Genomic DNA, 12,757 nt, shown 5'->3' with positions numbered 1-12,757 from the left:
CATCATATTCTAGTGTTAAAAAGACAATACTACGGCTCTACATCCTTTCCACAGCACTTCTTCGTGACTAGCATCATATTCTAGTGTTAAAAAGACAATACTACGGCTCTACATCCTTTCCACAGCACTTCTTCGTGACTAGCATCATATTCTAGTGTTAAAAAGACAATACTACGGCTGTACGTCCTTTCCATAGCACTTCTTCGTGACTAGCATCATATTCTACTGTGAAAAAGACAATACTACAACTCTACATTCTTTCCACAGCACTTCTTTGTGACTAGCATCATATTCTAGTGTTAACAAGAACTGCTCTACATCCCTTCCGTAGCACTTCTTCGTGACTAGCATCATATTCTAGTGTTAAAAAGACAATACTACGGCTCTACATCCTTTCCATAGCACTTCTTCGTGACTAGCATCATATTCTAGTGTTAAAGACAATACTACGGCTCTACATCCTTTCCATAGCACTTTCCATAGCACTTCTTCGTGACTAGCATCATATTCTAGTGTTAAAAAGACAATACTACGGCTGTACATCCTTTCCATAGCACTTCTTCGTGACTAGCATCATATTCTAGTGTTAAAAAGACAATACTATGGCTCTACATCCTTTCCATAGCACTTCTTCGTGACTAGCATCATATTCTAGTGTTAAAAAGACAATACTACGGCTCTACATCCTTTCCATAGCACTTCTTCGTGACTAGCATCATATTCTAGTGTTAAAAAGACAATACAACGGCTCTACATCATATTCTAGTGTTAAAAAGACAATACTACGGCTCTACATCATATTCCAGTGTTAAAAAGACAATACTACGGCTCTACATCCTTTCCATAGCACTTCTTCGTGACTAGTATCATTCTTGTGTTGAAAATACAATACTTTCCATAGCACTTCTTCGTGACTAGCATCGTATTCTAGTGGTAATATATTCAAACTCAGCACTGATGATGGAGAGATGGCAATTTTAGGCCAAGAAAGACTGGAAGGAGTAGAGGAAGAGTGGAAGGAGTAGAGGAAGAGTGGAAGGAGTAGAGGAAAAGAGTGGAAGGAGTTAGGAAAAGAGTGGAAGGTGTATAGGAAAAGAGTGGAAGGAGTAGAGGAAGAGTGGAAGGTGTATAGGAAGAGTGGATGGAGTAGAGGAAGAGTGGAAGCAGTAGAGGAACTGTCTGAGGGTGAACAAGGAATGCAGTGTTATCAGATAAGGTGTTGCTCTTATCAATAGTGTAAAAATCTTATCATCCACACCCTTAAAGATAGCCATTGCATTTATCTAACCTTATCTATCTATCTGTCTATTTAGCTATCTATCTATCTTTCTATCTGTCTATCTATCCATGTCTGTTTGTATGTATCTATCTGTCCGTCTATCCATCTGTCTATCTGTCTGTCTATCTGTCCGTCTCTCTATCTACAGCCAGACGCCTTAATCCCGTAACGGGTGGCCACAAACAAACCGCTTTCATGTCACCCTGTTGCACCATGTTTCATCATGTTTTCTCATATAAGAAAATCGTAGAGATGTAAGATCAAAATTAATCAAATGTGGTCCTCTGAAAGCATGTTAAAAATTAATTATAATAATAATAATAATCCATAAGTGAATGGGTAAGGCTAAATAATCTTACGCCACTTATAAATCACATTAATAATACTAATTACTTTACTGGTTAATTAATAATAAATCACTTTATCATTTTACTTACCTTCTAAAAAAATCGTTCAATTGTTGTTCGGCTGTGACGTGTAGCGCTATGGGTGGTGAAAGTGTGAACAAACAATTTCCCAAGCAACCGCTACACTGCACACTTCCATGAACAAATTCCCATGTCAGTTAAATGTTGTTACGAATCACTGTTTTGTATTTTTTTCACTGCATTATACACTCTAGGTCATCTGCGTGGATATAAACACCAAATACCGTGCTAAACAACGCTCATGCAAGAGGCTAATGTACGGCGTTATCATGAGACTGCTTGATAGTGATGCCAAGCCCACATATACAGCTAAACGTGCGCTCAGAACCCGCTTGATTATCGCTAAGCCGCAAAATCTCCAAATTATCGCTAGGAAAAGGGGCAATAATCAGAATAAATAGCTTTAATAAATCCTGTAGCTGGATATTATGCCGCTAGACGTTAAAAATTGTGGCTAAATGGAGGGTAATGTGTCTAGATCTAGCTGAAAACGCTAAATTGGCAACGCTAATGTCTGGCCTTGGCGCCTAGCTGGGGAGAGAGCCATGGGGGAGGAGGGAGGAGGGGAAGGTTTTGTCAGGAATTTATCACGTACGGATCCCCTCCTGGCCTCTCAGTCTCTATATTGAACGGGTGACGAGTGGTGATATTTCTCTCTCTCTCTCTCTCTCTCTCTCTCTCTCCAGTTGTTCATGTAGAGCTAGTGTGGTAAGTGGAAATCTTGGGTGAGAGAGGGAGAGTTGGAAGTGGTGGGTGAGAGAAAGGCAAGGTAGAGCTTGAATATAATGAGAGATTCTGTGGCAGCTCAGAACGTAAGAGAAAAAGATTCTCTCTCTCTCTCTCTCTCTCTCTCTCTCTCTCTCTCTCTCTCTCTTATTTCATATGCTGATGTTATTGTTACTGTCACTGATCGACCCAACATAGATGGCGTACAATTGGCTCTATTTATAAACATTACTGATATGCTGAGTTAATATGCTGAGAAATACAGACTCATTGTTACTGCTGCTCAGGGGCGCACCCAGGGTCATTTTTAAGGTGTTCTGGATATCACTGCCCAAAGGATGCAGGATTCGACACATCTCAGTTAAATAAGTTACTTTAGCGAAAAATGGTGTGTATGATATATCTATGTATCTATTATCAGACTCCTTAATCCCTGAGGGGTGGCCACAAACAAATCGCCTCCATGTCAACCTGTCCCCCGCCACTTCGCTGCCCTCCCCCCATCTCACAGTCCCCTCATATACCTCCACGTACTCCATCACATCCTCGGTCGCCCCCTTCTCCCTCACTCACATACTCTCCTCTTCATAGTCTGTCGCTCTCCATCCTCTCCACACGGCCAAACCACCTCAGTGTTATTTCTCTTAACTCTTTCTATCCTATATAACACCCAGTAAAGACTAAATTACTATAATCCCTGTAATTCTATCTGTGTTGTCCGAATAGCTTTTTTTATGCAAGGAAGAAGGAACCCAAGGCCAGAAGTCTGCAAATTGTTCCCTCCAAAAAAACAAAACAAAAATAAGCTAACAGCTAAATTCAAGATGCGTTCATTTCGAGATGCCTGGACACACTGCGTTTGAAAGACTGGAGGTCATAGGCAGTAGGCAATGCAGACAGACAGTTCCGGAGTTGATCTGTTGCATACATGAAGACTGGGAGTGTTTGTTAAAATACCTACCAACCTACCTACACTGGAGGTCATAGGCAGTAGGAAATACAGACAGGGAGACAGTTCCAGAGTTGACCTGTTGCATACGTGACGGACAGGGAGTGCTGGCTAACTTAGTACCTACCTACCTACACTGGAGATCATAGGAAGTAGGAAATACAGACAGAGGGAGACAGTTCCAGAGTTGACCTGTTGCATACATGAAGGACTGGGAGTAACAGTTTACCTACCTACCTACCTACACTGGAGGTCATAAGCAGTAGGAAATAGACAGAGGAGGACAGTTCCAGAGTTGACCTGTTGCATACATGAAGGAGTGGGAGTATTGGTTAACATACCTACCTACCTACCTACACTGGAGGTTATAGGCAGTAGGAAACACAGAGGGAGACAGTTCCAAAGTTGACCAATTGCATACATGAAGGACTGGGAGTATTGCTTACCTACCTACCTACACTGGAGGTCATAGGCAGTAGGAAACGCAGAGGGAGACAGTTCGAGTTAGGGAACAGACATACACATTTCTTTATCAGCTGTCGAGTTTATCAGATATACGCTCTTGATAAACACTCCTAATCTTAACTTTGTATAGAATAACATGTATAAAAATATGCCCTAACTCTCTGCTATCTAGTGCTTCCCAGTCAAGTTAAATATTACGAGTAAATATGAAAAACAAAGCATTATAATAGTGAAGTGCTTTGGAGATAATGTATTTGAGACAGACTGACAAATGAGGCTATAAAGGAGCGTTGTGGTGTGGATGTCGAGTTACATGGAGAGACAGGCTGACAAATGAGGCTATAAAGGAGCGTTGTGATGTGGATGTGGAGTTACATGGAGAGACAGGCTGACAAATGAGGATATAAAGGAGCGTTGTGATGTGGATGTGGAGTTACATGGAGAGACAGGCTGACGAATGAGGCTATAAAGGAGCGTTGTGATGTGGATGTGGAGTTACATGGAGAGACAGACTGACAAATGAGGCTATAAAGGAGCGTTGTGGTGTGGATGTGGAGTGACATGGAGAGACAGGCTGACAAATGAGGCTATAAAGGAGCGTTGTGGTGTGGATGTGGAGTGACATGGAGAGACAGGCTGACAAATGAGGCTATAAAGGAGCGTTGTGGTGTGGATGTGGAGTTACATGGAGAGACAGGCTGACAAATGAGGCTATAAAGGAGCGTTGTGGTGTGGATGTGGAGTTACATGGAGAGACAGGCTGACAAATGAGGCTATAAAGGAGCGTTGTGGTGTGGATGTGGAGTTACATGGAGAGACAGGCTGACAAATGAGGCTATAAAGGAGCGTTGTGGTGTGGATGTGGAGTGACATGGAGAGACAGGCTGACAAATGAGGCTATAAAGGAGCGTTGTGGTGTGGATGTGGAGTGACATGGAGAGACAGGCTGACAAATGAGGCTATAAAGGAGCGTTGTGGTGTGGATGTGGAGTTACATGGAGAGACAGGCTGACAAATGAGGCTATAAAGGAGCGTTGTGGTGTGGATGTGGAGTTACATGGAGAGACAGGCTGACAAATGAGGCTATAAAGGAGCGTTGTGGTGTGGATGTGGAGTTACATGGAGAGACAGGCTGACAAATGAGGCTATAAAGGAGCGTTGTGGTGTGGATGTGGAGTTACATGGAGAGACAGACTGACAAATGAGGCTATAAAGGAGCGTTGTGGTGTGGATGTGGAGTTACATGGAGAGACAGGCTGACAAATGAGGCTATAAAGGAGCGTTGTGGTGTGGATGTGGAGTTACATGGAGAGACAGACTGACAAATGAGGATATAAAGGAGCGTTGTGGTGTGGATGTGGAGTTACATGGAGAGACAGGCTGACAAATGAGGATATAAAGGAACGTTGTAGTGTGGATGTGGATGTGATAGGAAGCGTTAGGGGGAACACACTGAGGTGGTTTGGCCATGTGGAGAGGATGGAGAGTGAGAGACTGACGAGGAGAGTATGTGAGTGAGCTGAAGAGGGTAGAGGGAGGGGGAGGCCGAGGAGGAGGTGGAGGGATGGAGAGAGGTATATGGGACTAACTAGGAGAGTGTATGTGAATGAGAGAGAGGGGAAGGCAGAGGATGAGATGGAGGGATGGAGTGGAGAGGTATATGAGACTAACGAGGAGATTGTATAAGAGTCTGTCATATATTTGTCCATCCCTTTATCTCATCCGCTGTCTCCCTCACCACCTCACTCACACTCTTCTAGTTAGTCTCTCCATCCTCTCCACATAGCCAAACCACCTCAGTGTATTTCTAACGCTTCCTATCACGTCCACATCCACACCATTACGCTCCTTGTCAGTCTCTCACCCTCCATCCTCTCCACATGGCCAAACCACCTCAGTGTGTTTCTCCTAACGCTTCCTATCACATCCACACCACAACGCTCCTCGTCAGTCTTTCACCCTCCATCCTCTCCACATGGCCAAACCACCTCAGTGTATTCCTCCTAACGCTTTCTGTCATATAAATAAATTACATTGTAGAATAAACGTGAATATAGTGTGTGATAAAGATGTGAATGGATCTCTCTCTCTCTCTCTCTCTCTCTCTCTCTCTCTCTCTCTCTCTCTCTCTCTCTCTCTCTCTCTCTCTCTCTCTCACCTACGTACCTATGTATATCTATCCATCTTCCAGTCTATCTATCTATCTACTGTATCTACCTACCTACCTACCTACCTACCTACCTATCTATATATCTATCTATCAACCTGTTTATCTATCAGTCTGTATCTATCTACCTACCTACCTATCTGTATATCTATCTGTCAACCAGTTTATCTATCTATCAATCTATCTCAATCTCTACCTATCAATCTATCTATCTGTTTATCTATCTGTCTACCTACCCATCTATTTGTCTATATATCTATATCCATCTATCTATCAATCTATCTACCTGTCAACCTGTTTATCAATCTATTTATCTGTGTTAATCTATCTACCTGTCTGTCAGTCTATCTATTTATCTATGTATCTATCTATTTTTTTTATATTTAACAGGTCAACAGCACAATGGGAGGGCAACAGTCACAACAGTCACAACTGAATCCAACCGACCCCGTAACGGTGAGTACGGTCATGTGTGTGTGTGTGTGTACTGTATGTGTGTGTGTTTTGGGGTTGAAACTTAATTTTAGTGACGCTCTGAACTGTACACTAAATAAATTGTGTGTGTGTGTGTGTGTGTGTGTGTGTGTGTTGGTCTTACCTAATTATATCTTTTCAGGAATGAGTCAAGCTCGTACTGTCCCGTGTATTAAACCATTTTTATCATATCCTTAAATTTCTTAATAGTGTTTGTGTGTGTGTGTGTGTGTGTATTTACCTAGTTGTGATATACAGGAAATGAGCTACACTTGTGGGGTCCTGTCTCTGTGTCTCAACCAGTCAGACTCTGCTTTAAACTCATTATTATTTTTAGACTGGCTGATATCTTTGTCCAGGCTATTCTACAGGTCTATGCATCTATCTGGAAAACTATATTTCTTGATATCCTTCAAGCAGCTTGGGCTTCTTCAGTTTCATTCATTATCCTCTTGGTACTATCCCATCCCATACAAACAGATCTTCTTTGTCAATTTTATCTACTCCCATCATGGTCCTGAACACTGCACGTCAATTTTATCTACTCCCATCATGGTCCTGAACACTGCAGTCATGTCGCCCCTCTTTCTCCTTTCCTCTAAGGAAGGCAAATCCAGCTTTTCCAGATCCTCTCTGTGCGACATATCTCCCAGGCTGGGGACCATCTTGGTTGCTGTTCTTTGTATTCTCTCAATCTTGTTTATATCTTTCCTTTTGTGTGTGCTCCACACTACTGCTGCACATTCTAACCTGGGGCGGATCATTGTGTGTGTGTGTGTGTGTGTGTGTGTGTGTGTGTGTTATTGTCACTTTGACGTGGAGGGTGCATATTCCAACCTGGGGCGAATCATGGCCACTATCAATTTTTTCATCATCTCGTCATCCATATAATGAAATGCTACTCTTATGTTAGTCAAGAATTTATACGTCTCTCCAACTATCTTGTTAATGTGCTTTTCTGGTGACAAACTATCTTGGACCAGCACTCCCAAATCTTTCTCTTCTCTCGCTTTTGTGATTGGTTCATTACCCATCAAATAATTCAGTGATGGCCTCTTGGTACTTCTACCTATTTCCAATATTTTACATTTCTTTGCGTTGAATTTCATTTCCCACATCCGGCTCCAATCGTGTATCCTATCCAGATCCTCCTGCAGCATTTTACAATCCTCCTCAACCTCTGCTTTCCTCAGGATCTTTGCATCATCAGCAAGCAGACTTGTATAACTGTTCACTCCATCTACCATATCATTTACGTAAATCAGGAACATTACTGGCGCCAACACCGAGCCCTGTGGGACTCCACTTGTTACTTCCCTCCATCCAGACATCCTGTCCTTTATTACTCTCCTCATTTGTCTCTCAACAAGTCTCAAAAAAAGTGTGTGTGTGTGTGTGTGTGTGTGTGTGTGTGGTGTGTGTGTGTGTGTGTGTGTGTGTGTGTGTGTGTGTGTGTGTGTGTGTGTGTGGTGTGTGTGTGTGTGTGTGTGTGTGATACATTTGTAGTGGACACACACACACACCTCTCTGTCACTACAACCATATGTGTTACTACGGCTGTTATACCAAATACCACCACCTGGTATAGGATGTTCATATCACTGGTATTAGTTTATCATTTATAGGACACAATATAGACAAAAGTGTTATGGAGGTCACGGTACTGCTTTATCATGGTACTGTTAATACATCTTGATAGGATACAACTTTAACATGTCAGTACGTTTGACAAAGTAATATTGTTGTTGTGTGACAGCCTAGCCCTGTGGAGTGCGGTGTGTGCTACATCCCCTTTGACCAGAGTGAGCGTCGGCCACGTACTCTGCCTTGTGGACATACCTTCTGTTCAGCCTGCATGTCACAGCTGATCGCAGCCAACCAGCTGTCCTGCCCTGACTGCCGCATCTGCCACACTGTTACTTCCGTGGATCAGATTCCCATCAGCTATGCTTTCGAGGCTGTGATCCAAAGACTCAAACATGTACAACAGGCACAGGAAGCAGCAGCAGCATTTAAGACAGGAGACTGCACAGTACACGAGATGTCCAGCGGGACAAGCAAGAAGTTATGGTCCCTGTTGGAGGAGCAGAAGAACAATATCAGCAAACAGGCCATTGGCTGCCAAGGCACCCAGTCCCAGCTGGACCAGTACCGGACCCAGCTGGCAGACTGGAAGGACCAACACCTCCAATTACGAAGCAGTTTACAAGACCTGATGCAGTGCAATACTGATGCCATGACGCTGATAGAACAAGAGGATGCTAGAGTGGTGGCCATGAAGGACGAAGGAAAGGAAAGAGAGAGCCAACTGGAAGCCACACTCAGGCATCTGGACGATGCCAACACAGCACAGGGCATCGGCGCAGCCATCGGCCATGCTGACCAAAGCAGTGTGCAGGTGGAGGACTGGAGGCGCAGGTGCCAGGAACTTTTCCCAGACGCTAACACTATCACCACCAGCTGGAAGGTAGGAAGCCACTCCCTCAAGTTCACTTATGCTTTTACTACCAGACTTATGTATAAGATAAGGACGCATGTGCTCTCCTATAAACATCACATAATTGGGGTTGATGTATGAAGCCTAGTGATGTACCACTACTGTATCGTTGGTAAGCATCAGTCAAAGCCTCCACCACTTACTATTGTGTTGGTACAGGTGTGTGAGGACATCAAGACGGCCCTGGACATTGCATCGGAGGACACTGATGCCACACACACCCCCACCCCCCTGCCACACCCAGACCCGGCCTCCACTATCATGGACAACGTCAACACCATCAAGAAAAGCATGGAACAAATAACAGTATGTTACTCAGTACTGACCCAGTACACACCACCCTGACCACCACTGTCCACGGGTAGTAATGTATTGGTATAATCGTAGCTAATAATGTATTGTTGGTATCACAGGTAATAATGTGCTAACACAGAAATTGTACTGGTCCTGTCACAGATTGGGCAGCTTCTTAGCATGAGTTGGTCCACCAGAAGGCTGGTAGAGGCTGGCCTGGTATTTGCTGTCCTGAAAGACGGTGATTGCCTCCGCTCCTCCAGGATAACCCTGAATAATGACCGACTTTGCCTGCCCTGCCTCCAAGATCAGCCCCCGCCTTCCCACGCCCGCATACTTCCGGTAACTAACACTCACACTTGTACCCTCATCTGTCATACTTCTTTGCCTGTTACCCCTTATGCCACGCATAATCACGGGCGAGCGAGCAAAGTGATGTTTACATTCAGCTGAGAAATGAGCGGCCCAACACGGCATGACCCGACCGCGATGGTTTTCAGAGCCTAATAACTACTGTGCTGTGTGAGGTAGAGAAGAGATTCGGCAGATAGTAGATACATTAAATAAATTTTGTTTTTAGCTATATACGGTATTTACTCATGAGACCAAAGAAACCCCATGGAATCCCAGCTTTCCAAGGGAATGTACAGTACTAAGGGCTTCAGTTGACATGCTTCACCATGAAATCGAATTAAAAAAGGTTTCCTGTTGTAACACTATGTTTTCTTGCATGAATTCTAACAAATATCGGATATTACACTCATAATTTTACATGAACGTTTTTTTCTGTGTTTTAGGGGGTGAAATCAGCAAGGATAATCACCCCATTTCTGGGTTTTATCATTCGATCAATAGCCAAGCGTTTACCGACACAATTCGTTGACACGGCAAGTCAGGGGCAGAGAACTGAACATTGCTTATGTGATAAATGCTACAGTGCCTCGCTATGTGCACATCCAGAGAGAAAATGTGAGAAAGTAATTATTTTGACTCAGTTATTCTCCTGCTATTGTTCAACTACCGCACCAGAAATGTTGAAAGTTTACACCAAGATGAAATTATGATAGGCATATGTACAAATGCTGGCTCGCTCGTCACGTGCTCACAAAGTGCACTATATTGGGTTATCTATCTGTCTATCTTTCTATAGCCAGACGCCTTAATCTCGTAAGGGATAGCCACAGACTAATTGCCTCCATGTCCCGTTGTCCCCTGCCATTTCGCTGCCCCTCCCCCAGCTTACACTTCCCTATCTTGTACGGGGTACTGAAGACGAAACCGAAAGAGTTAATTTATTAATCTAGGCATTTTTTTTTTTTATCTGCTTATTCCATATTCTCATCGATCAAGGAAGCTCCCTAACACTTCTTCCTGGACCTCTCATGTCAGATCACTTGCTAAAACCGCCTCGAAGAAACTTGGATTATTGTAGAGTCTGTAACTTCTTCACTGACGAGCAGTTAGCTATAATTTATGAGTCATGTGCGCTCTCAGCTTGAATATTGCTCACCCTTGTGGAATGGATGTGGAGAAGTTACACAAAACAACTATACAGAATTCAAAACAAAACTGTTAGAATTGTTGATAACCCTAATATTACAAATGAACTACCTCCCCTGCAAGTCAGAAGAAATGTTGCCTCCCTTGCACTATTTTACAGATATTTTTATGGCAAATGCTCAGACGAAGTTGCATCCATGGTGCCACCTCTCCATGTCTTCCCTCGTGCTACACATGCATCTGGTAGCACACATGACTGGACTGTCACACAGCCATATTTTACAACTTCTGCTTATCTTTATTCCCTGAACTGCATCTCTTTGGAACTCGCATCCCCAGAGTGGTTTCCCCCCAAACTTCAACCTACATCAGTTCAAGTCTAACTGTTACAGATTTTTTTATGAATGGAGGACACCTGTCATCTGGTGTATGGATTATTTTTTTTATTCATTTGTTTTTCCTTCCTCTGTTCATCATCTGAAAAAAAAATTATATATATATATCCTTCTTTCCCTCCTTACTCTCTCCCTTCCTTCATTACTCTCTTCCATCCTTCCTTCATTACTCCCTTCCTGTCTTGCATTCTTCCTTCCTTTCTGATGGTGTTGTGTTGTGCAGGTGAGTGAGGTGGTGGCCGTAGTGGATCCTTCCTTCGCCTTTGCATTCCTCGACCTGGCATGGGGAGGGTCAACAAAAGGGCGGGTCCACATCCGTCTGAGTCCCTACACACCTTTGTCTCAGCAATTTATCGTGCTGTGTACCGGTCAGCTCGGCATTTCATACCGCAACACCAAACTACAACCGATGAAGGACCACAGCATCCCAGGGGACTGTGTGAGTGGTGGGCAGTATGCTGAGAATGGAGGGCCAGGGATAATGGATGTTGTAGGGGAGTACCGGATGTCAGACAGGGCTGGTGCTGTCATAGGTTTTCTGGGTGATGCTACCAAGGCTGCCCAGTTTAACATCACCACCAGAAGCCTTGATGGTGGCATGCAGTACCCTAATGTCTTTGGTGAGGTGGAGAGCGGGCTGGAGGTAGTGAGAGAGGTATTTGAACAGAGTAACAACACCCGCATCACTGTGGTGGACTGTGGTATTGTGCTCAGCCGCTAGTTACCGCACTGCTATCGTGTACTTTGTCAGATGTGGGCCTGTAGATTAACCTCCAGGAGTTCAGGTTGTAAAGACTCCATATTGCCACTGGATGCTTGGTTGGGAGTGAGTTGTGTTACACCCCAGGAGTTTAGTCACAGCGTGCGACTCTGAGGTTGTTATTATTGTGCCCTGGCAACCTACCCCTTAGCAGTGCGTCTGATTTCATGTAGAATATGAGACGCTTGTGATTCGTGTATATTATGTTCGTGTATAATAATATTCATGTGTAATATATTCGTGTATAATATTCATGTATAATATATTCGTGTATAATAATATGATTTGTGTGTTATATGATACGAAATCGGACACACTTGTGAATGGTAGATTGTCAGAGTACGATAATGACAACCCCAGAATCGTGCACCGTGACAATAGTTGATCTCTGTCTACAATCTTTCCTGGGTATAGGTAGAGAGTTTCCTTTGTGTGTGTTGCACAGTGTCATGACTATACCACGTACACATAAAACAATTTCCTCAGCAGCTTTGGTAAGAGGGTAACTGGCCATTGCAGATTCAAAACATTCTACCACGTCTGATTCAAGACCACCAAGCAACAAACATCCACTCGCTTACATTCTAAGAGTGTGTAACTCATGACTAATAAGCAACAAACATCCACTCGCTTACATTCTAAGAGTGTGTAACTCATGACTAATAAGCAACAAACATCCACTCGCTTACATTTACCACGTTTGACTTACAACTAATATGCAACAAACATCCGCTCGTTTACATTCTACCAGCATCTGACTTGACCACTAAGCAACAAACATCTACTCGCTTACATTCTACCAGTGTTTGACTCTATAAGTAAG

General features: G+C 43.5%; 2 protein-coding genes across 2 annotated transcripts; both read left to right on the top strand.

The window, feature by feature from the left end:
* The first annotated feature begins 6,408 nt into the window (after window positions 1-6,408).
* Window positions 6,409-11,895, top strand: LOC145395641 (peptidyl-prolyl cis-trans isomerase-like). Its single transcript, XM_080269210.1, has 3 exons — window positions 6,409-6,470; window positions 9,442-9,621; window positions 11,398-11,895. Exons 1-3 carry the CDS (start codon window positions 6,417-6,419, stop codon window positions 11,893-11,895), a joined length of 732 nt encoding a protein of 243 aa, XP_080125336.1. The 5' UTR covers window positions 6,409-6,416.
* Window positions 8,344-9,330, top strand: LOC145395625 (uncharacterized). The gene is made up of 2 exons (XM_080269192.1): window positions 8,344-8,955; window positions 9,145-9,330. The coding sequence occupies exons 1-2, from the start codon at window positions 8,344-8,346 to the stop codon at window positions 9,328-9,330; spliced, it is 798 nt and encodes a 265-aa protein (XP_080125318.1).
* Window positions 11,896-12,757: the final 862 nt, after the last annotated feature.

The sequence above is a fragment of the Coenobita brevimanus genome, chromosome 32 (genome assembly GCF_032717465.1).
Source record: "Coenobita brevimanus isolate Jiangsu-jjx chromosome 32, ASM3271746v2, whole genome shotgun sequence".
Taxonomy (NCBI): Eukaryota; Metazoa; Arthropoda; class Malacostraca; order Decapoda; family Coenobitidae; genus Coenobita; species Coenobita brevimanus.
Note: the sequence above shows the minus strand (reverse complement) of the source record. Positions and strands in the feature narration are given on the sequence as shown.

Bases quoted from the DNA above. Each gene is read 5' to 3' on its own strand.
- LOC145395641 (XM_080269210.1), top strand. From the start codon at position 6,417: ATGGGAGGGCAACAGTCACAACAGTCACAACTGAATCCAACCGACCCC. The intron at 6,471-9,441 runs GTGAGTACGGTC...GTCCTGTCACAG, and splicing joins ATCCAACCGACCCCGTAACG to ATTGGGCAGCTTCTTAGCAT. The intron at 9,622-11,397 runs GTAACTAACACT...TGTGTTGTGCAG, and splicing joins CCCACGCCCGCATACTTCCG to GTGAGTGAGGTGGTGGCCGT.
- LOC145395625 (XM_080269192.1), top strand. From the start codon at position 8,344: ATGTCACAGCTGATCGCAGCCAACCAGCTGTCCTGCCCTGACTGCCGC. The intron at 8,956-9,144 runs GTAGGAAGCCAC...GTGTTGGTACAG, and splicing joins CTATCACCACCAGCTGGAAG to GTGTGTGAGGACATCAAGAC.